Source organism: Epinephelus fuscoguttatus, linkage group LG18, assembly GCF_011397635.1.
Source record: "Epinephelus fuscoguttatus linkage group LG18, E.fuscoguttatus.final_Chr_v1".
Classification (NCBI taxonomy): Eukaryota; Metazoa; Chordata; class Actinopteri; order Perciformes; family Serranidae; genus Epinephelus; species Epinephelus fuscoguttatus.
This window is the reverse complement of record NC_064769.1, coordinates 32270886-32298621: the sequence shown is the minus strand read 5'-3', so window position 1 is coordinate 32298621 and position 27736 is coordinate 32270886. Positions and strand designations below refer to the sequence as shown.

At 40.5% G+C, this 27736-nt stretch overlaps 2 protein-coding genes across 4 annotated transcripts in view; both read right to left on the bottom strand.

Moving 5' to 3' along the window:
• Positions 1 to 175: 175 nt before the first annotated feature.
• LOC125906180 (phospholipid-transporting ATPase ID-like) lies at positions 176 to 22433 on the bottom strand. 2 transcript variants are annotated; one of them, XM_049604635.1, is made up of 28 exons: positions 22102 to 22433; positions 20679 to 20762; positions 20473 to 20531; positions 18902 to 19015; positions 18501 to 18599; positions 18282 to 18343; positions 18080 to 18152; positions 17145 to 17215; positions 16908 to 16990; positions 16552 to 16710; positions 15498 to 15586; positions 14983 to 15176; positions 14679 to 14887; positions 14540 to 14583; positions 14275 to 14440; positions 11756 to 11944; positions 10964 to 11079; positions 10687 to 10851; positions 10347 to 10458; positions 10050 to 10155; positions 7650 to 7800; positions 7028 to 7211; positions 6704 to 6927; positions 3919 to 4002; positions 3565 to 3810; positions 3323 to 3461; positions 3051 to 3181; positions 176 to 1542 (listed from the first exon to the last, which is right to left on the bottom strand). In XM_049604635.1, exons 2-28 carry the CDS (start codon positions 20731 to 20733, stop codon positions 1237 to 1239), a joined length of 3630 nt encoding a protein of 1209 aa, XP_049460592.1. In that variant the 5' UTR covers positions 20734 to 20762; positions 22102 to 22433; the 3' UTR covers positions 176 to 1236. The 2 variants fall into 2 exon arrangements, with proteins under 2 accessions (XP_049460592.1, XP_049460593.1); XM_049604636.1 differs by lacking the exons at positions 20473 to 20531; positions 20679 to 20762; positions 22102 to 22433 and having other exon boundaries at positions 18501 to 18559.
• Positions 22434 to 24603: 2170 nt separating this feature from the next.
• Positions 24604 to 27736, bottom strand: part of LOC125905893 (protein unc-13 homolog B-like) — a 91786-nt gene continuing 88653 nt past the window's right edge. For both annotated transcript variants that reach the window (XM_049604180.1, XM_049604181.1), the window contains one exon: positions 24604 to 27060. In XM_049604180.1, coding sequence (XP_049460137.1) covers positions 26775 to 27060 — 286 coding nt within the window. In that variant the 3' untranslated portion in view covers positions 24604 to 26774. The remainder of the gene's footprint in view (positions 27061 to 27736) is intronic.

Sequence of the window (27736 nt, the reverse complement as noted above, 5' to 3'; positions counted from 1 at the left end):
TATTATTGTGGTATGCAGCCGCCGACAGAGCGAACACATTTCTCGGGAGAATGCAAAACCCCACCCATCTTTTTTCCCCTTCAAAGTCCCCTTATGGGCTCCATATAATCCATCTTTAACAAGGCAAGAAATATTAAATGGACAAACAGACTAATTACACAATAATAAAACAATGTTTTAAAAAATCTTCATTTATATAATTATGTAAACAACAGAGTGAAAATAGGTTCATCGTAGATTTCGACTGAAACCATTGGTTCATCCCTTCTCAGTATGACACCCTGAGTATTAACAATTCACACAAAAAAAATCTAAACGGTACAAAATGCAACGTCATGTTGCAGGCAGTGTGGTCGTCCAGTTTCTCCAGATCAGCTGGTGGCAAGCTTTACATTTGTTTTAACTTTATAACAATTTCTACAGATCAGTAATAAACATTTGGTGACACAAAGTTAATCTCATCGCAGTTTCTGGTTTTGCATGTTTTAGCTCATGAGGTACAAACTGGATACCGTATGCTTTTTGGTCATCCACAGCCATAATAAATCATGCTTGAATGTACATTTTGTCTCTTCTGGCAGCTGTGCGTACGGATTGTTTAAAAAACAAGCTGTCCCTGTGCGGATGTTCAAAGTCAAAAATTTATCTTGCAGAACTTTTCATAGATTGCATCTCGGAGGAACAAGGCTGTGTTTTGCTTATGCAAAGTGGAATTGAAATGAATGGAAAAGCATTAAATCTCTGAGCTATGTTGTAGGAAAATCAAACACGTTGTGAAATAATTTGAATTTAATCTCTCTGTTTTGCAATCTCAAAGTGCTTTTTTAGCATCTTGCTCTCAAATCACATGTTCTTGAATGCAGGTTTTCGAATAATGTCCCTGCTGGAAACATTTTATCACACGAAACTGACAAAACTTAAGGCACTTAAATGACTGACTGCCCTGCTAATGCAGTTTTCCACAAGTTGATTGTATTGTAATGAAATTAATTGAAACCAATATCTTACTGGAAGGAAGATAATCCATCTAAAAAATTGGAAAAATTTGGAATTGCTAAAACATGCAGAAGCACCACTGTGGTCCTTTCAGGTTATAAATGCTGCCACGTTTTTCACAGTGATATCAACATTCATCCATTAGAAAAAAACCTTGAGTCAAAGTCAGACTCAGTTTTAAGTGTAAAGGTTCGACCTGGAAACAATCCAGGTGGTGAGCTTGTGCTCCAGAATAAAAACTTATGCTGATCTCACGCTCTCTGCTGGGTTTACACCTCCTGTCTGAGGGCTCTGTGACTCCTCCTGTTCTTCTGCGATGGTGCGGTAGTGTTGTGGCTGATTGTGAGCCAGAGGAGAGTCTGTTTGTGTAAACAGGCCTGAGCGGCTCCTCAGAGGTCGTCTCAACAGGAACTTCCGAGACGTCACCAGATCGCCGTAGCCTTGAGAGTGGGAGAAGGCATAGCCAGAGCGATGGCTGATACGCCTTGGAAGTGTGCGGCGAGGTGCAGGAGCTGGCAGTGCCTCCTTCCGCAACTTATGTCTCACCTAGAAGGGGGAGAGAAGCACAAGCCTTAAATGAAGACTTCTTAATATGGGTACATTTGCTTATACAGAAAGGTTTATTGCTATTAATTCACATGTTTTGTCAGGGTCCACCTACCTCCATGATGTTTTTACTAATATTTTTATATGATAGCATTCTACACACCAGAACTCCCTGTTTGTGTACTATTTCATGTAACATTGAGAGCTCATAAAATGTTACAGCCATATCAGATGTTTATTTTAAATGTGGCCAAAGTTTCAAATACTGTGGAACGTATGTAAATATAATCCCTGTGGATAAAACCTCAGGGTTCAGACTGTTCTGAATACTCTGTTTCCAAATATTGCATCTAGTTTGGCGACAAAATGATGTCAGCTCAGGATGGAGCATTTACATGTAGCCTACACTGCTGCATGTAGCTACAAGCTAATGTCAGGGAAACGTGAGCCTGGTTGCCGATGTTGTTAATCTCAGCCCAATTTCAGATCATATTCCTGCTGGAACATGTCCAGTTGTGCCGCCTGTGTATAGCGGCACTTTCTCCTGTTAAACATGCGTTCCCTGGCTGCAAATACACTGCTACATGTAGCTACAAGCTAACGTCAGGAAAACATGAGCTTGATTGCCAATGTTGTTAAGTTAGCCCAATTTCAGATCATGTTACAATCCAGTTATGCTGTTATTACTAATATTTGAGGTGAGAAAGTGCCCCTGTACACAGTCATTCCCTGGCTGCAAATACACTGCTACATGTAGCCATAAGCTAACGTCAGTGAAACATGAACCTGGTTTCCAATGTGTTTCCCCTAGATTTCAGATCATATTCCTGCTGGGACCTGTCCTGTTGTGTTAATACATATGTATTGGTGATGTTTAAAAGGAGAAAGTGCTGCTATACACAGTCATTCCCTGGCTCCAAACACACTGCTACATGTAGCTACATGCTAACGTCAGGGAAACGTATAATCTTGGTTGCTGATATCTTAAATTTCCCCCAGATTTTGGATCACATTCCTTCTGGAACATGTCCTGTCGTGTTTAGAAATATGTATTGGTGATGTTTAACAGGAGAAAGTGCCGCTATACACAGGCATTTCCTGGCTGCAAACACCGAAACATATGGCTACAAGCTAACATCAGGGGAATGTGATTGTGGTTGCTGATGTTGTTAATTTCAGCCCGATTTTGGATCATATTCCTGCTGGAACCTGTCCAGTAGCGTTTTTATTAGTGATGTTAAACGGAAGAAAGTGCCACTACACATAGTCATTCCCTGCCTGCAAATATACTGTTACATGTAGCTACATGCTAACGTCAGGGAAATGATCTTGGTTGCTGAGGTTTTCACATCACAATCCAAACTGTAACCTGGGAGGGCCGAGTTCAAATGCTGCATTGCCATAAGATATCATGTCAGTCAGAGAATGATAACTTTATTCATCAAGGTGATAAAAAAGGATGCATAAAAGACAAGATGGTTTGATAGTCGTCTCATGTGTTATCTCACCTTGTCGTTGATGGTGGGCCAGAGCTGAATGAGAATGAAGCGGAAAGCCACCACGGGCAGAATACAGAGGAGGGAAGTCAGGAATATGGTGAGCCACACGTTAGGCTGGTTCAGAGAGTTCCTTGCGGTGCCTGGAGTTCCAAAAGTAACAGATCAGTATCACAAAGTAAAAGTGTTTATTATTATACAGCTCTAGAGTATTGTATACTAAAATTTGAAGACATGGGCATTAACAATCTCTCTGCCTCCATAAATGAGTTAAATCTACTCACCGATGAAGGGGAAAGAGGAGGTGAAGATGAGAAACATGCCGTTGCTGTACATGGTCATTGTGACGGCAAAGTAAGCGGCCAGGCTGCCCCACACAAAAAACTGGTTCACTGCGGTCCAGTAGTGTGTGTCCAGACACAGCTGAAAAATGTATTTATATTTTATTCTGGTGCACATTAATTCATGTGTATAAGAACCTGCAGTGTGCTGTGATGCTTCTTGGGACTGGAACTGTTCTCCTCACCTGTACGTTCATCACAACCAGCAGACAGGTCTGTGCCAACAAAGCAAAGGACTGATAGTCTGCGATGTCTTTGCCGTCATCTCGGACCGTGTCCTGCATGGCGGCCCACGGGATGAAGAAGAGGATGAGGGAGCTGTAGCAGCTGTGTAGCATACAGCGCACAAAGGCTTTCTTACTGAAATACAGGTTGAGCTGGCCTGGAGAGTAGAGCTGAGGGTACTGGAAACTCCAGCGGTCATTTACATCCTACGGAAACAGAGGATTAGAAAGAGACATGAGAAAGCGTAAAGGATACAGATGTGGGTGTCAGATTTGAGTTTTGGAGGTATTTACAACAATTTTCTTAGTGCATACCTGGTCAAAGAGGCTGAGGCCGAGCACGGGCAAAGCTGTGTAAACCAGGTTGTACAAGGTGATGAACCACTCGTCGTACACAGTCTATGAACAAGAACAATAGAGGAAACATTAAACATGTAAATACAGCATTGAGAAACTGGTACGCACTTATGTCTATCCTCCTGAGACCTTATGTCCTCATATGATGACATCACATTCTGGGTTTGCTGCACCTTATACTTCATTCTGCTTAACTCAGACCTGTTGTCCTCGTCCGTGGACACTTTTTGTGCCATCTAGTGGTAGTAAGAGCACAATACACTAAACCATGTAAAAACAAGATGGCAGCCATCTCTGCCAAGTCAGTCTGCAGCCGATTCCAACACAAAAGTCGACAACTTCCAAAACCTGATCACATTTTATGGTTGTAACTGGTCTGATATGGCAACACATTTGACCAATTTTAGCAACAGTAAAAAGAGAGGACGCCGTTAATTAGGAAGTACTCCTCTGAGGACATTGGGTCTTTATAGAGTGTGCCAGGGCTGATGTCAAAACCTGGAAGTTTAGCATCGTGCTAGTTCCCGGAAGAGAAGGTGAATGTGATTTTTGCATTGCATTTTGGATAATGTCAGAAAATAAGCTCTGTGGCTAACACAAGTTTATGGTACTTACAGGTTTTGTTCAGCGAGATAATCACATATGAACACCTCTCATACCGCATTTGAAGCTTAAATGCGATCGCCAGAAGTAAAAAGCTAACGTTAGGCTTTAACGGACTACATGACTACTCCACGGTCGCATGACTCTTGACGTCACCGCCACTAAGCTTTCAATTGATTTCGGCCGCTTTATTTTAAAAACATTGTGTAATGGGGAAATCGGACTGTTTAAGCTAAATAAGAAACTGTGATGGCGGACTGCCAGCACTCTCGCCTGTTCGGGGGTGATGATGTTTAATGTCCTGGACAGGGTTTGTAGTTGTATTGAGCAACTTGTTAGCAACCGCCTTTTTTGCGACACATAAAAGCTTCAAAATTCACAAGTAGGGTATTTACCGACGTGTTTTATGTCGTAGAACAAAACCTGAAACCCACTTAAGCTTTTGTTAACCACAGACTTTATTTGAGGCATTTTACCAAAATCCCATTCAAAAACGTATTGACTTTTAGACGAGAGAACCGGAAGTGCTAAAAGCGCTAACGGAGTTCCGGGTTTACTGGCACACTCTATTTTTGTCTTGTTTGAGGATGTTGGGACTTTTGTCTCTACAGACACAAGGACATTCCTTGCTTGGAGTATTAAATGTGGAAAACTGATGCAGAATTTCTAAGCGAACAGATCACTGACTTTTAGATTTGTTTCATTACTTGTAATTTTGTTTTTGCACAACAACGTTCAGACATTGAAATACACTGTTTTATTCTTTATTACCACTGTAACTATTGAAAATAAACCCAATGTCCTCATATGAGGATATCTAAAGCTACTTCCTGTTGAAAGACAGTGTTTAGTTTTTATATGTATCATGTTGTACTGATCCCAAACAGCTCAGAGATGGTAAAAATGAGTACCAAAGAGAAGCTGAGGTCTCAGGAGGACATGCCTACAATCATATGTTCGTCAAAAAAGTTTTTGCAATTTCGGAAACAATTTGTATTTTGCTTTTAAAGGAACAGTTGACCCCAAAATTAAAAACACATTTTTTCTTCTTACCTGTAGTGTTACTTGTCAATCAAGATTGCTTTGGCGTAAGTTACTAAGTGTTGGAGTTAACAGCCGTAGAGATGTCTGCCTTTTCTCCAGTATAATGAAACTAGATGGCACTCTGTTTGTGGAGCTCAAAGCGTAAAAAAATACATTTGATAAACTCAACAGAAATATCTCTTTGTAGAAATCATGACCTGGTTACTCAAGATAATCCACAGACCTTGTTGTGAGCAGTTTCAAGGAAAACATATCACGGTGCAGAAGGAAGCGTGCATCCACTGTTAGCTCATCGAGCACCACTGAGCTAGCTGATGTTACATCTCAGCCAAGGAGGACACCAAATGTTTAGATCTCATGGTGACTTGAGCATGAGCCTCTTGTCTATGAGTAGATGCACGCTTTGCCAGGTGATACGGTTGCAGGGTGTAGTTCAATGTAGTTCAAGCCAAGTGCCACCTAGTTCCATTATATTTTAGAGAAGGCAGACATCTATGTGGGTGACAACTGCAACTCACACGAAAACAATCTAGATTGATAAACACCGCTACAGGTAAGAGGAAAAATACGTATATTTCCGATTTTGGGAGTGAACCGTCCCTTTAAATTTTTGTTTTGTGAATGGACAAAAGTGCATACGGGTTTCTTGAATTTGATTTAAGCATATAGAGGACATCTGAGGGGTTGTTGCAGTGCACTTAAACAAGCCAGTGATAAATACTTTTATGAAGGCTGCAATATTTAGTTCATGTTGGAACTGTGGGAGGTGTTGTTTTAACTTGATGGTAATTAATGAGACTGTGATTTGTGGTCTTGTGGAGCAGCATGTATTATATTGTATGATCTTCATGTTATATTGAGCATCCCCTGAACATTGCAACACATATTCTGTAATCTCTAATACATACAGCAGATACTTTTTGTGTAGCTTGTCATGACATCACTTCTGAGGGACGACATCATTCAACATCATAGCATAACATTAAAACTGAATCGAAACACAGACTCAAAAAGTCAGTTTGCGCTATTCTTAGACTGACCCTTACAAGATGACTCACTGTGCCTGTAGCCCATCAATTATGAACATGTCCCTCACCTGTGCAGAGAAGCCGCAGAAGAAGGCGTACCAGAAATGCACGAAGGTGAAGGTGAAGTTCTTGTAAAAGAAATATCGCAGGAACTTGCACATGCGTAGGTAGGACCAGCGACCGTGCACCAGCAGGAGGCGCTGAAGGTAACGGAACTGAGCGAAGGAGTAGTCGCTGGAGAGAACAGCCTGCATGCCCTCCTGACCGCTGATACCTACACCGATATGAGCAGCTGAAAGACAGACAGACACATAATGAGTAACAGTGAGCATTTTCTAGCTGTTTGGTTCTACTGCTGTCGTTGTAATAGCGTCTGAGATGAATGAGCTCACCCTTGATCATGCTGACATCGTTGGCCCCATCCCCAATGGCCAGAGTGACAGCCTGCTTGTATTTCTTCACCAGCTGAACCACCTGGGCCTTCTGCAGAGGGGTGACCCTGCAGCAAATCACTGTCTGACACATACATGCTGTCCTAAGCAGCTCCAGCTGCAAGTTCTTCTCAAGTGCAAAGGCCTGAGGACCAAAGGGAAAACGGGATTAGAGGACTGTAATGAGGTCATGGGTCAAGTACCCCCAACACAACCACTCAATCCCACTCAGCCAAACACTAAAAATAAGTCCTCTGCATACTGTTAGGAATACAGTTAATGAAGCTAGTGAAGAAATAATTAATCCTTGATCGACCTAAAAGTAGTTTAATTTATATTCTGAGACTAAAATTGCCAGTGTGTGTGTTTTAATTCTACAATGAGGTGACTTTCCAGCAAATGTAAGTCACCTTTTGGGCCCAGCCAAGCAACTTTATAAAAAATAAAAATAGGAAATAAAAAATAGGACACCCAGCAGGACTTTTTCTGGATCAATGATATTTATAGAGACAAAAAGACACTAAATTTCTTGTCGAATCAGCAGCTAGTAAAAATAGACATGTACCCCGAAAAGCCGTCTTACCAGACTGTGTCCGTTAATAACTAGGGCATATTCTCCGTCCACCTTTTCATCCTGCACAGTCTCTGTCTTCTGAAGCCAAAACAGGCCTGCACGAGCTTTGACCACAGATGGCTCCTCTGCAGCTTCTGGACACATTTCCCTTCTTGCATTCCTGGAAACAGGAGGACATGGACATGGCTGCGTGAGTTCATGAAAAGCTCAGCAATTTTTTTTTTATGAATTGTATTTCTTTAGAAAATAATGTGTTTAGGATAGAAGCAAATGAACTTGAACTCATCTTTTTAGCTGCCAAAAGACTTGTCATCAACACTTAAAACATGATGTCAGTGGGGCTTAAGTATTAACATGCCAGTGAATTTAATGATAAACATTAATCAGCCACTCCTCTCCTTCACGGGTGTTTAGCAGTAAATATATTGCCTCCTGAGTGGCCTTCTAAAATGCCTCCTCCTTTAGTAGGAATGTTAGTGATGAAAATCTTAATCTGTGTAAACTGACAAACCTGAGATGACTAGGCAAGGTGTAACTAGGCAAAGCAGGCCTGTCAGGCTGTCAACCTGATGCACACCTCTCCAGAAATATAATCACGTTGCGGCGATGCAGACCTCCTGTCTATTTCTGTAAGCTGAAACCATTTCCCTCAGTGGAAACAAAGCTTTTATTTAGGAAAAAGAAGAAAAGGCGATCCAAGGCACTCTGGCAATTAAAAAGCTTTGTCAAAGAGGCTAGTTCATGGAGAACAGATAAAAGTTACCTACATGTTTCGGCCTCAGTCGGCCTTCGTCAGGGCATATAGGATCTATTTGCCGCAGATGAGGCTGACCTATATCTAATGAAGGCCGAGGAGGCATAGAAACTTTGTTTCCACTGAACAATATTTCAGCTACAGAAGTGCTGGAGGCTGATCATTTTTCCACTGATTAAGCATTTCTAAGAGGAACAGGTTGATGACAGTCTGGAGCAGGAGTTGAGGTTTTGACCTGCCTGCTCATCTCATTTGCAAGATTTTTTCATCACTAACATTCCTACTAAAGGAGGAGGCATTTTAGAAGGCCACTCAGGAGGCAATATATTTACTGCTAAACACCCGTGAAGGAGAGGAGTGGCTGATTAATGTTTATCATTAAATTCATTGGCATGTTAATACTTAAGCTCCACTGACATCATGTTTTAAGTGTTGATGACAAGTCTTTTGGCAGCTAAAAAGATGAGTTCAAGTTCATTTGCTTCTATCCTAAACACATTATTTTTCCTTTTCTTCTTTTTCCTCATTATGCTTCCTCGCCAAGGACCAAAAGCACCTGCGGTTTTTAACACTTTTTACCTTTTTGAACGCCACAGCCCTCCTTTCTTTGTCTTTTCTTGGAAGCTTTTATTTACTTTAATTTTACGGATAAGAAACAATAAATTGTGAAGACAATAAAGCCTCCAAAAAAAATAACATTTTAAGTCTTGTGTGTGATTTATCCTGGCTTCATATGAGCAGAGGAAATCTCACTAGGCTAATTTAAACAATGTAAAATGCCGTAGGCTTGTGCTAATAACGTTAGCATGTTGTATTTGTTTGGAAAAGGTGTTTAGTATAAGACAGTTGTTTGACAGTGAACCTTGTGACTTGTAATGGAGCCGAATTTTGTAGCGTTACCTTTGTTAAATGTTGCTGTTGTCCCTGGCTTCATAGGAGTAGAGGAAAAGTCTGCTAGCTGCTAGGTTAATTTATACAATGTAAAATGCCATAGGCTTGTGCTAAAAACATTAGCATGTTGTATTTGTGGGGAAAATGTGTCCAGATAAAGACAAGTGTTTGTCTGTGAATGCTGCGAGTTATAGTGAAGCTGATTTGTGTACTTGTGTTTGACATTGTCTCTATTAAGCCATGTTTAATGTGTGTTTAATGTGTGTTTTGAATCAACTAAACTTTACAGCACTTCACAGACACCTTGCCGCCGACTATTATTTTGGAGGTATAACTGCAGAGTGACACAGACACACCACCACACAAGTATGAATGCTCACATTGGTGTCGGCCACATGTGTAGGCTATAGCGTAGGCTCTGCATAGAGAAGTCACACACACCCAGTTCACTTTACACTGTATAGGAGCTGTAATTGCACGACTTGTCATAAACCCGCAGTTTCTGTCTGAGACAAACAAAAAATGTAAAAAAACGGAAGATTGGGAATCCTACCTGATTCAAACTAAAGTTCTAGTGAAATTTAGAACTTAAGTGTTACCTACTTGCATAAGTAACTAGATACTTGTTTTGTCCTGGTTTTATAAGTAGGTTGATGTTGGAAAAATTACCCGTTAAATGATACAACTTTCATTCAGTACGCTGAAAGAGCTTGTGATCAGCAGATACTTCATGTGCTGCAGTTGTTTCTTTCTATCTGACTTACTGTAGCTCCTCTTTGACTCCCTCTGCTGTATTGGCCGCCACGATGAAAATCTTCTTCATCTCCTCTCTCAGCATGTTGCAGGAATAGCCGATATTCTCCGCTGTCTCTGTTTCAAAACATCGATATTTACAGTTACTGTGATGCATTTCATATATCAAATGTGCCGAATGTTCACTCTCTGAGTTCCTGACACACTGAGATTAACAGCGAGAGAGCATAAGAATATATATCTTATATCACTGTGTTACCTCACCCATCTTAAAACGTATGATATGAACCAGGATATCTGACACTGACCCTGTTTGTCTCCGGTCAACACCCAGATTTTGATGTCAGCTTTAGCCAGTTGCTCGATGGTCTGTGGTACGCCGTCCTGCAGTTTGTCCTCCACAGCTGTCGCTCCCAGCAGCTACACACCACAGAACACAGCTTGGTAATGTGATTTTCCAATACTGTACTTTGAAAGCAACATTTTTAAAAGCCATGCTCAGATTCTTTCGCTAGTAGACTTAAAATCACAGAAAAAAAACATGCTGATAAAGCAATGCTGGTTTTATCGGCACTTCAGTTAACGAGAACTTAACCAGCCAATCGTTGAGTCAAACTATCTAGCCAAGTGTTCAGCAGATGGACTAACCAGCAGGTCCTTCTCTATCTCCTCATAAAGTTGATCAAGTCTCTCCTCTCTGTCCTCCATGGCAGTGCTGGCCTCGTGGTGCCGCCGTTGCCAGTCATCCATGTAGCTCTGATCAAGGTCCTTGTAGGCCAGCGCCAGAGTACGAAGGCCGTCACCTGCATACTCCTATTTTAGTGCATCAGTTCAGAGCAGTTTAAAACAAAGGTCCTGAGAATTTCGGAATATACATTTGTTTATATCGGCACACACATCAAAAACATCCAACTGCATCACTCACGTTGAGGTGATTGGTGGTAACTTCCACCAGTTTGCTACAGGACGGGTGCAGCCTTTCAAAGATGATGGTGTCTGCTCCTTTGCAGTATAGAGTCAGCTTGCCTTCGGGGCTGCGCACTGGAAATCAGGGTGGAAGTCGCTTAGCAAACTTTCATGAAAGACTGGCATGATGACATGAATTTAAATGAACATACTGGACACAGAAATTTGAGTTCGTGAGGGTCATTGAAGACATCTGTTGGCGCTATTCATTGTTTTTAAGCCTGTGTTACGAAGCAGGATTCAAAATTAGCAAGGTAACTTCAGGGTTAACTCTGGGTTTTCTTGATTACAAGATTGGTATCATTATTTTAGTTCACTTGTTAATGCTTTTATTTTGAAGGTACTGGGCAGCTTGAAGCCAGTTCAACCTACCCAGGATTTTTTTCCATTATCTGGCTTGACTAACCCTAACATTGACTGTCTGGATAATGGATACTACAAAGCTGGTTATCAACTAGTTCAGTCAACTCTGGATTTTCCTATCCAGCCATGAGCACGTTCATGCTGAAGAGGTGGGTGTTAATTACGAGCAACATCATCAGAACCATGAATAAAGTAGGCTGCTTCATATCATATGTGATGAAATGGTACCGAAAGTTCAAAATCAGGCAGTTGGATTTAATTTCTATGGGAAAGTTCTCAAATATAACCTCCAATTTAAAAAATCTGTCGCAACCCAAGAATATGGTTTATATTCTCACAACCTGTAAAACACAGACACCCCAAATATTATGCCTCTACTCTCTCTCACCTATGACTGACATTCTCTTGCGCACATTATTGAAGTCAAGAACAGCCAGGAGTTCATAGGTGATCATTCGGCCCATCTCCACTGCCGTGATGGTCTCTGGTGTGCGTGCGCGGAACACAAACCCAAAGTTTCTTGCTGCTGTCACCAGAGCGCCCTCATCAGGAGACTGAGCCTGATAGTACAGCTTGCCTGTCAGGAGATGAAGATGACAAGAGAGGAAAAGAAAAAAAGGTTAACATGTGAAAATTGGGTGCATTATTGTCTGTCACCACTGGAGGGCACTAAAGTCAAGTGTTTTCAGATCTTACAGTGGTTTGAATACATTTTCAATCATCTCATCCTGGAGCTGCTGAATGGTGAATATGAAGAGGAAAAAGATATTAGAGTAAAAAGGAAGAGGGATCTGTATTATTCAGGACAAAATAAGCAATGTAGATCCTCTGTTTTAAACCTTTAGAGCTATTTCCCATGTAATAATAAAGCGATACATTACAGAACTACTGCATGAGAGGTTGTGAGGCCTTCTTGGATTTAAAGGGTTTAAAAAATCTATTTAAAAATACATACATCAGGCCAAATCTCAGCATGTCATCAATTTCTCTGAAGAAAAAAAAATTAAATTGTTATTTTTAAAGTTTAAATTATCATTTGAGATATAAACTTCTTACGAAATCTCACAGAATAAGGCATGGTGGAGAACTGAGGGAATGGTGATTGAATAAAGTAAAGTAAAGTAAAATGAAATAAAATAAATAAATACATAAATAAAATAAAATGACGTGAAAAAATAAAATACACAATTAGGGACTGTTATTTATGGGGAGGGGGGTCAAAAATTGGGAAGGGAGTGATGATTGAATAAATTATAGTAAATTAAAGTAAAATAAAATAAAATAAAATAAAACACTGTTAGGGACTGTTATTCATGGGGGGGGGGTCAAAAAGGGGGAAGGGAATGATGATTGAATAAATTATAGTAAAGTAAAATAAAACAAAATAACATAAAATAAAATAAATACATAAATAAAATAAAATAAAACACACAGTTAGGGACTGTTATTTATGGGGTGGGGGTCAAAAAGGGGGAAGGGAATGGTGATTGAATAAATTACAGTAAAGTAAAGTAAAATAAAACAAAATAAATACATAAGTAAAATAAAATAAAATGAAAAAATAAAATACACAGTTAGGGACTGTTATTTATGGGGGGGGGTTAAAAGGGGGAAGGGAATGATGATTGAATAAATTATAGTAAAATAAAATAAAACAAAATTAAATAAAAAACACAGGGACTGTTATTTATGGGGGGGGGGGGGGGGGGCAGGTCAAAAAGGGGTAGGTAATGGTGTTTTTTTTATTTTGGCTAAAAGGAGGGACATAAAAATTTAAATGCCTGTATTCTGAATTTATTAAATTGCCAATTTAAAAAAAACATGCCCTCCAAATTTGTGTTTCTAAGACATGTTTTGTTTTTACATCACCAAAATGACACTATTTATCACAGCAAGAAACTGTAAAATCAAAAACTATTGGTGGATTTTCAAACTTCCGACACTCCTTGGACACATCATGAAAAAAACAAAAAAAAAACAAAACCAATCTGAGCTTAAAATAGTGATATTTCATCAAAACGACTTTATTCTACATTTGATTTAAAATGTGGCTAAAAATAAACCAATTGCATAACTAACTAGCATAAATAAGAATAAAAAAACTCCGGGATTGTGGCTTTAGCTTTTTAACTTTTCACTTCCAAACACCAAACGGTAAGTTTTAAAAAGTAAAACAAATTTATAGTGGAGGGAGGGTCATGCATTTTCTCCCAGTCACTCAGGGAGGCTCAAGGAAAAATATCTGTAGCTTCAGGGAGGGTCAAAATAAATTAATAAATAATAACAAACAAAGTCACACCCCAGCCACCCCTGATAAGTAGAGAACAGTCCCTTTTAACAACTAAAGAGCTAACAGAACAACGACCAAGCGTCAGGGAGAAGAAGAAAATATTAAATTTTAGTTATGTATGTGTTAAAAAATTTAAAAAATACAGAAAGAATACCAGGAAAATTCATCTATTTTTTTGGGGCATTTTTTGACTTTAATGGACAGAACAGTTAAGTGTGAAAGGGGGAGAGAGAGAGGGGATGACATGCAGCAAAGGGCCACAGGCTGGACTCGAACCCGGGCCGCTGTGGCAACAGCCTTGTACATGGGGCGCCTGCTCTACCACTAAGCCACCGACACCCCGGAAAATTCATCTCTGAATATTCAGAGGAAATAATCTGCTCAAAATTCATCAAAATCGCTCTTTTTTTGCGCAGGCTTCCTTCAGTTATCGTGTTCACTAATTGGGTTAACTGTACAGTTCATCAGCTGTGCTGTACTGTTACGGTTCAGTGCTCAATATAATATAAAGCATCCATACACATGTCACATATTCGGGGCTCGTCAGTTGACTCAATAGTACAAAAGTGGTCCCTTGAGGAAAAAGGTTGTGAACCACGACATTACAGGACGCTCACCCTCCTCCTTCTCCTCAGGCATGACGGTGTGGCACAGAGCCAGCAGGCGGAAGAAGGCCTGCACCTTCGGGTTCCCCTCATTCACAGTCTCCAACAAACTGTGGTCATGAAAGATGAAGTTTGGATCAGCCAGCTTGTTATCGGAGAAGTCCACCTTCGCTGTCTTCTGCAGGGATGAAGAAACAGACAAGAGGAACGGAAGAGTTGGAGTCACACACAAACTTTACACAAGACTCACAATCATGCTTCAGTAATCTCCTCTCACCTCTGTTATTTCCATCCTTTGACCAGAAAAGTCAAACACCTCCCCTGAATGACAGAGAAACACACACAAAATTAATCATTCAGCCCATGCTGGTGTGTCTGTTCAGCTCTGGAGCTTGTAAACAAGCAGAGATGCTCACCGTAGGCTTTGCCATTGATGGAGCACCTGTTGAAAGTCATGATGTTCTGCGTCAGGGTGCCGGTCTTGTCGCTGAAGATGTATTTGATCTGGCCCAGCTCCTCGTTGAGTGTGGTGGTCCTCGCCTGGGCAGGGGTGTCGTTCTTGGGGTAATACATCTTTCTGTCCCAGTCTATGAAGAAGCTGTTGCCCAGACGGATGATCTCCACACTGACAGCGACACACAAAAAAGAACAATTCTGCTTCTGAACTTGTCACAACATCTTTCGCTGCTTTCTGATTTCACTGTCTGTGCTGAAACATACCTGACGTAGAGAGAAATGGGCACCACCGTGTTGAGGATGATGACGTAGGACCAGAAGGAGAGGAAGGATGAGAGAGCGGCGCCGACCCCCGGATCACGAGGGAGGAAGACTGTGAACACTGAGCCTTCCCTGACCTCCCAGATCGCGTTGCCGATGGCCAGAACGGTGCACATGGACGCCAGGAAACCAAAGATCTGACAGACAGATGCTTTTATGAAGGTAGTCAAAGAGCATTTAGTAATCAGTGACTTTAAATGACTTGTACTGTATTAAGAACAAGTGCAAAGAGACACAGCACTGCTCAGTTACCTCCTAGTAGTTCTACTAGAATACTGATGAAAACCCCGACTGCATTTCCTCCATTTTTGCCAAGAAGCTTTCCACATTTTACTCAGTGCTCCTGATTAGTTTGAGGATTCATTTCAATGTGTGTTAAAGATACTTCAAGACAGATACATGGCTACATGTCAGCTCATGTGTATTCCTGTGACAGTGAGCGTGTACATGAAACTCACACACAACACCAGGACGTTCATCAGGTGATCGATGCTCGTCCGTTTGAATGTCGTCTTCCCGCTGTTCTGCATCAGCTTGGTGTCAGGACCTGGAAAGATTCAACCTCCCGTTGATACACACTGACATGCATGCAGATAGAGGCATGTTTACAGCACATGCAGACACTGTTCTGAAGGGAAAACCTGCCTCAGATACATTTTATTTCTCATTAATACATAATGTTTAGTCTATTCTAGAAGATTGTATTTGCACTTTACTTTTGTGAGTACACTTTCTTTACACCGCTTCACTCTAACTGCGACACTAACACCTATCCCCTGTAAACAATGTCAGGTAGGAACTATAGTTACTCTCAGTCTCACTTAAGGCTAAGGGGACATAAAATAGCAACTTAAAGGTACATGTGAAAAAATATAAATTAAAAAAAAAATAGTTGAAATACCGCTGATGATAAAGGAAAAATGACTCTATGTAATAATACAAATTAATTCTGTCTTACAAATTATTCCTGCAAATATATTCATTTTTCAACAGTATAGTGTAACACATTAATCAGTATTGGTGTCTCAAGTAACTAAAATAACCCAAAAATATAATGTGTACAGTAACTATGGTTACATTGCTTCCCCAGTTATGTTAATATTGATTAATGAAATTAAATTAAATTAAATTTGAGGATAGGGGGTGTGTGAACTTTTTTTCCGGCTTCTTAAGGGGGGCAATCTCTCAAAATATAGTTTCCATTTCTTAGGTTTTGTTTAGCTTCTTTTTTGCCATCAGTTAAATAGGCTGGTGGATTTCATATAATTATTAATAACAATAATTTCTTATCAGTCGAAAGCTCAAAGTCCAACGTTAGCATTTAATATGCAAATTGAATGCAGGTTTGTCCTTTCCCAAAGTGGTGGTAACGCTTCAACAGCCAAAGACAGCAGCTTTGAGCCACTGTTCAGTAGAGTATAATGGATGATTTTTCCCACTGGAACGGTCCTAAGTGTGAAGCATAAGCGCCCCCTGCTGACACTTAGAAGTCCCCATGCAACAACTACTAACCTCCGAAGATGACCAGACCGAAGCACCACTCAGTGTTCCTCAGAGTACATCCTCTGAGCAGCACCTTGTCGTTGTCCAGAGAGTAGGTTTGTCCGTCCAGACTCAGGGTTCCTTTGAATTTGTCCAGACGGTTGTTGGGAGGTTCACATTGCACCTCACCTGAGAGAGAGGTTAATGTCAGCAACACATCCAAGTTAACAGCTCACAAGTTTTGAGTGGGAATATGAGGAGTTATAGACTATATAACACCTGTTTTAAGGGGTATAGACCTGTGGGGAAAGCATACTTGCACCTTGAGAAGCCATACTGCAATTCTAAAAATCTGTTGGTGTTGTTTTTCGTTTTCAGCTTCTCACCATTGAATTTAGCCAGTGCATCGATGCTGTCCCCCATGTCTCCAGTTACAGTCAGGGCTTGTTTCACCTTCAGATTGGTTTCACTGGGGGAGACCAGGACGACATGAGAAGGATTCGAATGAAGGGAAATCCAAGACAGTTGGGGACATCAGCCGTCAGCCATGCTTACACACACAAACGCATACACACACACGCACACACACACACACGCACACACACAGAGCACTGCACACTCACCCATCTAATTCAGCTGTTTCTACGTAGACCAGGTTGAGAGGCTCACTGCTGGACAGCAACAAAAGGTCTGCCTAAGAATAAAAGCATTAGTCTCGTCAAGTCAACTTTATTTCAATAGCACCTTAAAAACAGAGTCAGTGTTATATCTCTCGCTGCTGCATTTTGTGCTAGTTAAAAAAAAGATAAACAAGACTGAGTAATACCAAAATAAAATGAATTGCAATAGTCCAGGCAGGGGGAAATGAAGGCATGGCATGCCTTTCTCCAGGTCAGATGTACAAAGAATTGCTGCATGAAACTTAAGTGTCAAACTCCAATTCCGAATCAAATAAGATTCCAAGATTCTTAACATGTGATTTAACAGAGAGGGCCAATGGGCCAAGATGAGGAGAAATAATGCTGGTCAAATGCTCTGGTCCAAATAAAATAGCGTCAGTTTTTTGCTTCCATTGAGCTGGAGAACATTTGCAGCCATGAAGACAGTTACTGAGTTCAGTTAGTTTGCTGATGTTGTTTGGCTCTAAGGGGAGGTAGATCTGTGTGTCATCCGCATAGCAGTGGATTGAAATGTAATGTTTTTGAATAACGCCGCCTAACAGAAGTAAATAAATGGAGAAGAGCATTGGACCAAGTTTGGAGCCTTGGGGAACACCACAGGAGATGGGAGTCGAGGAAGAAGGATCTCTTGGATAAATATGAAGAGAACCAGTTGAAATCAGAACCAGAGGTTAAATACAGTATGGACAACTGGAAGTGAGGAAGACAATAAGATGAGATAAACTTAATTATCACATATAGGAACTTTGCCTTAGACTCAGAGTTGCTGTTATCACTAAAAGCATAAAAACATATGCTATAAAATGCACTAATGCGCACACAGTTAACATTCCCTTGAAAATACAAATGAACCTTTGTTCTAGCATCTCCATACTTACTGTGACAAACTGATTATTCTCCAGTTTGATTATGTCTCCAACCTGAACATTCATCCATTTTTCACTTTTAAGTCTGCCAGAAAAAAAATGGAAAAATAAAACACATCATGAAATCACAACACTGCACAAAAAGATGTCCTTTTAAAGCTCAACACTGTTTTACAACTGTGTATTTCTACAATGTAAGATTTCAATGACTCACTCTCCATCGACGAGGACGTCCACCATGCGGTTATTCACTTGCTTGTCACTTTTGTGTCTGTTCTACTCAGACGGAACAAATTAAAGAGAAAACAGTGAAACCATTTTCATTAAATTACATTTTTGAATTCAGTTCCTTATTTTCTGAGCAGCATTAGTCTTTACTTATTGAACACAGTGCTGTGTTTAGTCCCAGTCGATTATTATGATTTCAGCTTACTATGTCATCGCTGGCATCTTTGACTGCTGTTATAGACAGCACCAAAATCAGAGGGACAGCTGTGGTGAACCAGGACAGAGAGGAGATTTGTGGGATAACCTGTCAACAGAACACACACACACACACACACACACACACACACACACACACACACACACACACACTAATACCTTGCATCTGTATTAAATGATGCACTATTGACACAGGAATCAAATGTTCTGGAAGCTAAATACTCTCAAAGGTAAAATTTCTTCTCTAATTATTATGTGGATAAGAAATAAATTTGTTCTATGATCAGTGAGCATAAATACTCTTGAGAAATTTGTGAGAATTCGTAAAAAACTGAAACGTGTAGAACCCGCTAACAGTCGTAGAGAGGGTAAACAAAGAGAAGTGTCTACCTGAAGGACCATGAGGAAGAGGAAGTAGGCATTGGCGAGCCTCTGGAACTGCTCAAAGAGATTAAGTGGCAGGAAGGTGAAAAGGTTGTACTTGGAGGTCTTGATGGCGTTGTCCTGAAGTAAAGGAAAGTGACATGAATGTGACAAAAGCAGATGACAGCTACAGCGATGTGTACTCACACATGATGGGAAATGGCTTTTACGTAAAGGAGTTTGGTATTTTCCCACGTGGACCCTATTTTTTATTTTTTTCTCCATATTTTTGTGTCTAAGTGACTCATGGAAACAATTTTTGAAACATCAGAAGCGGTGAAACAGGCTGCAATGTGACATCAATGTCAGTCAATAAGCCCTTCACCAAGTCCCGCGCCTAGGTGCAGACTGGCCAATCATAACGTAGCCAATCACCATTCATCTGCACACACTGTGATGCCACACAGCTGGTTCAATATCAGCAAAGTTTCCCTTTATATTCATTGTCTTGTGTGGCGATCAGCAGTGATGTGGTGGTTCACTTTTACACTGTGATCTGTAGCCTATAGTTCGGCTTTAGCTTCTAACTATCTTTGTCTTTTTAACCTGTTGTTGCTGCTGAGTCAGTTTGACATCCTGGATATATCCTTCAAACACAGACTGTAGACCCCTCTGTCTGCTTCTCTCTGGAATCACTCTTTCATTTTTCCAACAATATGATAATATTTCTTCAGGGAGTGCAGTTAGCTACAGTGTGGGCTCCATGCTTACTCTGACAGCTTGTCGGACCATCACAAAGGGGCGGGGCTTAGCGAAAGGTCGATTACATTCTTGTTAAGTGCTTGTTTTTGCCTTTGATGGACTGAAATTTTAAAATCCTGAGTTAGATTTAACCAGGACCAGCCCTGAAATTGCCAAAGGCAGCTCCACCAGATCCAATTTAAATTAACAATAATTTTATCATCTTAAAACACACCTTATGCAAAGTCCACAGAGCCAAAGTAAAACCCAGAAAACCATATTAGATCATCTTTCCACTTTCCCAACAATCACCATCTCTGGTTTAGTTTAAATAAGCTCTAAATGCCCTCTAGTGAGATGTGAAAATATGCTGCCTAAAATTACTGTTTATTCAAATGAAGTCTGGTAAGTTTAGCGATTTCAAGTCTGTTTCTGGTTAAACAAAAAGGATTTTACTCTTTAACTAAAGGTTTTTGTCTCATACGATTGTTTCCTTAATGTTTTCAGACACTTACAATAACAATCTGAGCCTGTCAGTGGCAAAAACAAGCACTCTTAGTGGGTGTAAAATGACAGAGCACAAATGCCCCTATAGGTTACACTTGAACCTGTCTCACAGCTGTTAGCTGCAGTGGTCTTGCGCAGTACCAGATCACTTTCAAAAAATGTTGTTCCCATTCGTCACTTAGACACAAAACATGGAAAAATAGAGTCCAGGCTGAAAAATACCAAAGTTACCCTTTAAGAAAACTCAATTTTGTAAGGACAGCACATGGCTGGCTAAAGTTCTAAAAGGTGTCCCTCCCCATCTGATCTTATCTTTTGATTACACAGAAAGTCTTTGTCTCTGTACTCACAGCATAGTGGTAGGAGAGGTTGAAAGGCCTGTCATTAGCTCGGAAGTGTCTCTGCTCCTCTGTGAAAAAGTAAAAGATTAAGAACAAGAGGGATGAAGATGTTGCAGGAGCATTGGGAGAGAAGTGTTAGCGTCCATTAGTCCACTGCCTGTATGTTACAAACATGATGTAAGAACTTCAAAAACTCTGTAAGCGTCACATCTCACCTTTCTTTTCCTCTTTGCCACATAACCCGCCAAAGAATGATGCTACCGACCCCATCTTTAGCTCAGGTCCTCCATATTTCACACCTGGAGAAAGAGCATGTGTATACTTATGACAGAGTGACGAAGAGTTTGTGAAGCAGAGCATACAGAGATGGTGACTGAAAGGGGAAACTGTGGCAAAAGAGAGGAGGAACCAGGTTATTTATGGAGGGTGGAGGTTGCGTACAATGGTGGTTCAGTGTAAAAATCTAGTCGGCCTATAAGCAGGGGAAACGATTGCTTATTAAAAGCTGAGATTTGACACATCAAAGAGAGCATTTGCTGAAAATCAGTCATGAGGAAGAGGTGCAGAAGAGGGAATGATTAAAACAAAGGTCGATATTTTTGGGGCTCGATAAGGCCTTGATGCAGCAACAATATGTCCACTTAATTCACTTGCATCATCAATATGTGGACCATTATTTGACTTTTTACCATCACTGCCAACTGCAAGCTAAACAAAACCCACCAAAACAATACAGCATACACACAGATACCATGTGATTCCTGATGTTTTGCACACCAAAGAAGCAAGAGCTGTAATTTTTAGTCAACAAACTGTCAAAAAAATTACATTTAAGCTAAAAAAAAAAGAAGAAATTTAAGGCATACTTCTATATAATTTTAACCAAACATGACATTTAAGTGCAAAGCACACCTACGACATGCATGCGTCTTTAATTGAGGTAATGGAGAGTTTATCTGTGCTGCAGGGCTGTAAAGACATCATGCCACTCCCTTCTCAACCCTTTGTACCAGAGTTAAATCTATAGCAGATAATCAATAACCAGAGAGATTAAGGGGCGATAATGACCATGAACATTTGACTTGGTAGGAATCAGAATCAGACAAGAATTCCAAGACGTTGAAAACAGGAGAAAAATTAAGTTTTTGTTTCATATGTGTGTTTTTCCTGCATTTTGGAACAGCAGATCATTCCCAAAAAGGAATATGAAACCTCCACAGTGAAATCCATAACAATAAAAACAACCAGAAATCAGCAGCTGAATATATAGCAAGGAAAAAACACTAATTTCCCTGTGTTGGTTTTCAAAATGAGTCAAAAGAAAAGAATAAATCATCTTTAAGATAAGTAAATCCTTCATTTGTACTGGCATACAATTTAGAAAACTAAACCCAGCTCCTGGACATGTTTCACTCACTCTGTTATTGTTCTAGTCACACTCACACAACTGTGAACTTGAGGGTGTTATTGTGAATCAGAAGTGACTGAGCCACTAGGCTTGGACTTTGATTAGCCATTCATTTCACACATTTCAGCAGGTTTAAAATGTGAGCCCCTTTCTGATCTTCCTCCACACAAGTGCTGCACATTCACCGTTTTCCCCAGTGTCTGCAAAACAAATAAAAATCAGCCACATACCTCAAACAAAAATGTGATTTCTTGTGTCCTTTCAGTCCTGCACACAGACACAGGAACACAGGGAAAAAACTACAATTTTCAGTCTCCCCTTCACTTCCTCCTCAGATATGCTAAAATCCAGGCCCTCGTCTTTGCTCCGTCTGGACATCCGGCCGCCAGCAGAGAAGGGGGTTCGCCTGGGGCCTCCAGGTGGGTGAAAGACACGCAGGATGGACGACAGGTGAGGTGGTGTGGTGGTGAGAGAGGCGCCTACTGTAGAGGTTTCAGGTTCATGCAGGAAGAGCTGGGATCCCCCTGCGCCTAACAGCTCAGGGCTTGAGCAAACAGTGCAGCGATCTTTGGACCTGGATGGTGAGACAGGGCAGTAAAACAACAGTACAGGTGTATGGCTCCAGCCAATCAGGGGCCAACACTATGGCTGCGAACTGGGCGGTCAGGTATGTAACACACCTTGTGATGGGTACGCATGCTCAGACTGGGGATGTATTTTCTATATCAGTTCCTTTTATAAGAAAGAAAAGCCAGGCATCTGTTGCATTTTTAAAGGATAGAAAAATAAATAATGATGCACTAAAAGTGAGTGAGTGAATATTGTGACTTCACAGCAGGTGCTTTCAGAAATGGAATTTAATACCTGGGCTCCAACACACAAAGGAAAGCTGTGTCGTCCAGGGGACCTCAACATGAACCGCTTGCTAAATTAGTTATTGTGTGTACGCGCACGAAGGTGCATGCACAAAGACACACACACACATTATGTTTACAAAGTAGTAAAATGGATGGGACTACTGTTTTTGAGAAGATTCAACTCTGACCTCAACAGGAAACACCCAAACATGCCTCGTGGATCAATTTCCAAGCAATCAAAGTGGAAAAAAAGGGCGTAAACAAAAGAACATATTGCATTTTTATAACGGCAACGTAGAGAAAAGAAACTCCTCTGCCTATTAAACAGGAGTTTCCGATAGAAGACATCATAACGACATTTCTGATTTGATGTAGAAAGGCTGGTGCAACAGTTCAGCAACCAGACCGTCACTACATCCTGACAGTAGTACATGTGACAGAAAGTATGTAGAAAAAATCATGGTCCTCGGCCTCCTCCTTGTAGTGCTCCTATTGGCATTTGCAAGAATCTAACGCAGCTGAATGAAAACAACCAATCAGAGCCGAGGAGTTTCTAACATAGTCAATCATGTCAATCACTGCTCGTGAATTACAGCCCCGTTGATAAGGTATGTACTGTTTAGCTGTAACATGACAAAGTTTGTGACCTGGCAGCCATGTTGAATTCAATTCAAATCAATTCAGTTGAAATGACCTGAACTGGCCGCCATCTTGAAAACAAGTGAGCAAGTTTTGCTCACTGGCCGGAGATAACGTTCTCATTTTACAGCTAAACAGTACACAAAAAAATATCTGAGAATACTTGAGGTGAGAAATAGGCAATGCAGTAACAGAATCTTGATTCATATTTGGTCAGTGCTGCCTAATTTGGTAGTTTGACTGCAGTTCAAGAGCAGTGATTGACAGCTGCGTAAGGCTGCATTCACCCCCAATTTGGCACTGTGGTGAAAATGATGTTCCTTCCATTCATGTGAATGTGGGTATTGCGACTAGCTGTGGCTATGGGGCTGCAGAGGATGCTAAAAATACAAGAAAAAAAAAATGCAGCAGCCTGCACTGAAAAGTTGAAACAGATTCCAAAATGTAACCTGGTGACCTGTCCAGGGTGTACCCCGCCTCTGGCCCAATGTCAGCTGGGATAGGCTCCAGCCCAGGGATAAGTGGTCACAGAGAATGAATGTAAAACAATGAAGTATGTACAAAGAGCTTGTGTGTATGCATGTGTGTCTTTGTGACAGCAAAACTACGAAAGTGATGGTAATCAAAAAGAATTCTGGAGCACATGTAAGTATTAAATATTAATATACCATAGTATATGTATGTGACAATACTAATCATATGTGTATAGTAATATTAGAAGTATGACAATAATAATAGCAGCAGTAGTTGGCATCAGACAGGACCACGGCAGTGGTGCAACCATGACCCGTGATCCAGGTGTAGCTGCAAAGGGAACCTGCGAGACAGTGGAGCACAAAGGCTGCGGAGAGGAAGCCGAGTTAGTGACATGCAGTAATAGGACACGAATTTTAGCAAATGATAAGCCAACTTTTCAGAATTGAAGAGAGAGAGAGAAAGAGAAGGGGCTCATTGTAACGTAGTAGGTCCTCTGGCAGACTCTACATCAGCCTCACTAGGGGACTGACTATAAGCTTTATCAACAAGGTGAAGTCTTTTAAATGTGGATATAGTGACACTTTCAGCCAATATGACAAGGTTATTTCTATCAAAATTACAAACAAGCTTTACTGAGCATTTGCATTCAACTAGCTGAAATAAATCATGTAACTCAAGTGGAAAACAATTTCACATTGACACCAGATTTATAAGACAGAAAAATCTGCAGAAAAAAGCAGGTGGACACATTTCTAGATACTTCTCAAATACTTTATACAAAATTAATGAATGGGAATGTTTACATGGTGACAACAACATTTCAGAGTAGTGACAATACAAAGAAAACACCACAAAAATGCATTTACCGTGACTGTTACACTGTACTTGTTAACTATTGCAGTGATTTAGTGAAAGTGCAAGGGTTAACAAATTTAGAAAATATAGAAAAAAAAAAAAAGTGAACACTTGTAACTTGGCACGAGGAACATGAATATTAAAGAATGGCTATGAAACATTTGTATTCACAGGGGATCATTTACTGTAACAAAGAGGAATCTGGTTTAGTGGTTTCTACAGAGTGTCATCGGTTTAAAAATGTGCACACATTGAGGTTCTCATATTAAAGTAATATCTTTCATTAAAAGTTACATTTTAATATTCTTCCATCAGTTATGAACAAAGTCACTGGCACACGTCTTATATATTACTCCTCCTGTCCATAAAACATCATTTAATTGACATCATACCGAACTAATAAAAGAGCTTTTAAGGGAAACATTTACAAAATGTCAGAGGGAACATAACACAAAAAACAGACTGAAAGAAAGCCCAGCATTGATATTTGCAATATAATCAAAGATAAACAGTACAAAATGATAAGGAACATCACTTGGAAAACTTATTTGACATCATTACGGGCAAAAAAGTGGCCAATCCTCATCGCTGAGAGCCAAAAGGAGTACAAGGATTTAAAAAAAAAGAAAGATTAAAAAGATACACGTAATTTATTTTTTTCACCAAAGTAAGGCCACTCATAGACAGAGCAGGAAGATATATGTAAACCGCAAGTAATTCTACACTTCCTAACAACTCAGCAGCTGATGAGCCTGTGTTCAAATGTTCAGATATCCTTTTTTTTTTTTTTTTTTTTTTTGGAAGAAAAGTTGTTACCTGAAAGTTCAACATGTAAAATTACTTAATTATAAATGAACATTTCTAAAAGACAGTCATCACTGTTGTAAGTCAAGGACACAGGTCGCCAAGTTTGCTTTTAATTTCTTAACAAACACTAACTTTATTCTGAGGGCGTGTATCTCGTCTCCTCATTCAGACTGTGCAAATTCTCAGACACACTTTCCTGGCAAACACGTCCGTCCCCAACGGTAAACAACATTTTAAATCACGGGCTTTGAAAAGCACAGACAAAAATAAATATGTATAAAAAATAAATAAAATGGCTGCACCGTCATGGTTACACTAGAGTTGGTAATAGAGTTTAATAAATTAATATGGCCAAAACAGCATTCAACTTTAACATACAGTGTCCGCACTCTTGGTCCTGTTTGTCAATCATACTGTTGTTGATTTTATCATTTAAATTATGTACTGATGATGAAAACTGAAAATGGCAAGGCACACATTTAACTGATTAATCCTTTACATTAAGGGGTACAATTAAGGGTTATTAGTTTAGGTATCTTCTCTTAAAACAAGAGTTGTACAAGATTAACTTGTGAAACCACGCAATACACAAACCAGGCCCTAAAAACTGGGACTGTCTCCGAGCTACCAGCTGTCCGATTCATCCCCTTCATGAGATAAACCATAGTGTTTTCACATTTACTCAAACCGTGACAGTGGAGCTACAGACTCGGGCATTCAGAAAGACTTTTGTACTTCACACATTCACAGCTTTCAGAGTGTAAGGCATCAAACACATGGCCACGGCTTGAAGGGTTCAGGTGGGGTTATTGCACAACAACACTGGGGAGGTTTGGGGAACTCGTTGGCCCCTCCAGCGGAGCCTGGTGTCCTCTGTTCCTTCGAGGCTGTGGCGTGCACAGTGTGCCACTCTAGCTGATGAGGAGAGCGGGGTAAACAGAGGTTAAATGACAGAGTAAGTGGTCACTGCCTGGTGCAACAGCTGGTGAGTGTGAAGGTTGAGTGAGCCAGTGTTTATACTGTACAGTAACTCGGTAAATAATGTGAGTGTTTGAGGAAGGGGAACAGTGAGTCCAAAATACCCCGAGTGTGAACGTGACAGTGTGTCGGTGAGCTTGGCAAGGCGCCACCAAACAGTCAACAGCAGCTAAGACACGTCGAAGGTCTAAATAAGAGTCCACACGGCCATCTATGAAAAATTATTCCCTGCTTTTTCACGAAGACGTTCAAGAGACCTTCCATCTTTTCTGTCTCTCTCCCACCTCTCCTCATCTGCCCTCCTCGGCTGAACGACTCTCTGATTTCAGCCTCACAAACTCCTTGGCCACGTCGTCGTTGGAGCGCTGGGAGAGGATTCGCATGGCGGTGAGGCCTGTGTCGTCCATATGGATGCGTTCCCCAAGTGGGCACCAGCACGCACAGTTGCCCTTCCCCATGATGTCTCTTAATTGTATCACGGCCAAGCCGACCACTCTGTCTGCACGGCCGAAGCAGTAGTCTTTGACGCAGACTTGCAGCTCGTAGCACTCAAAGCCATCCTGGTTACCAAGAACACTGTGGAGAGAGATCACAGAGGTTTGAACATTAAGTCCTTCAACACAGCTGCAGGTTAGTTAAGTTAAAACAGCAATGCCCAAGAATTTTCCTTCAAAATACACCCATTTGGTTCTGTGTAGACAAGCATCACAACCATGAATTACTGTACATGTGCTAGATTAAAGTATAGCTGCAACTAACTATCACTTTCAAGGGGTGGGTAAAAAACCCCAAAACGATACAGCATAGTATCATGGTATTTTGCACTGCAATATTAAATCAATATGTGGGCGCCAAGCATAGATTTTTTTTACTGTATAAACTATTGATATTGTGAATACAAATTAAACTTTTGGTAGCCTACGAGAATGATAAAATTGATTATTTTTTCAGTACACTAGATACAACATTAGATGCACTACAGATGTATTGCATAGAATTTTTAGCTAAGGCTAATTTGCAGCGTCTGTCCCTTGTTAGACCTTTCCACTTAAAAAGTGCAAAAGTTAAGACATATAAAAAACACAAAAAACATTAACTAAAATATTAACGAAGATGAAAAAGTAACCACTTTGATTCTCAAAGTAAGGAAGCAGTTTCCTTGTTTATCACATTATACAAAGGTATCATGTCAAGACAAATGCATTTAAGCATTGGTAGACAGCGCCCCAGACTAACGTCCAAGAACACAAAA

What these genes read in the sequence shown, in the direction of transcription:
- LOC125906180 (XM_049604635.1), bottom strand. Translation starts at nt 20,733, where the DNA reads ATGGGGTCGGTAGCATCATTCTTTGGCGGGTTATGTGGCAAAGAGGAA. An exon ending in AGATAGAGAAGGACCTGCTG is followed by an intron (nt 10,459 to 10,686) that starts GTTAGTCCATCT and finishes TGTGGTGTGTAG; the next exon opens with CTGCTGGGAGCGACAGCTGT. An exon ending in TCTGCGGCTTCTCTGCACAG is followed by an intron (nt 4,003 to 6,703) that starts GTGAGGGACATG and finishes TCTTGTTCATAG; the next exon opens with ACTGTGTACGACGAGTGGTT.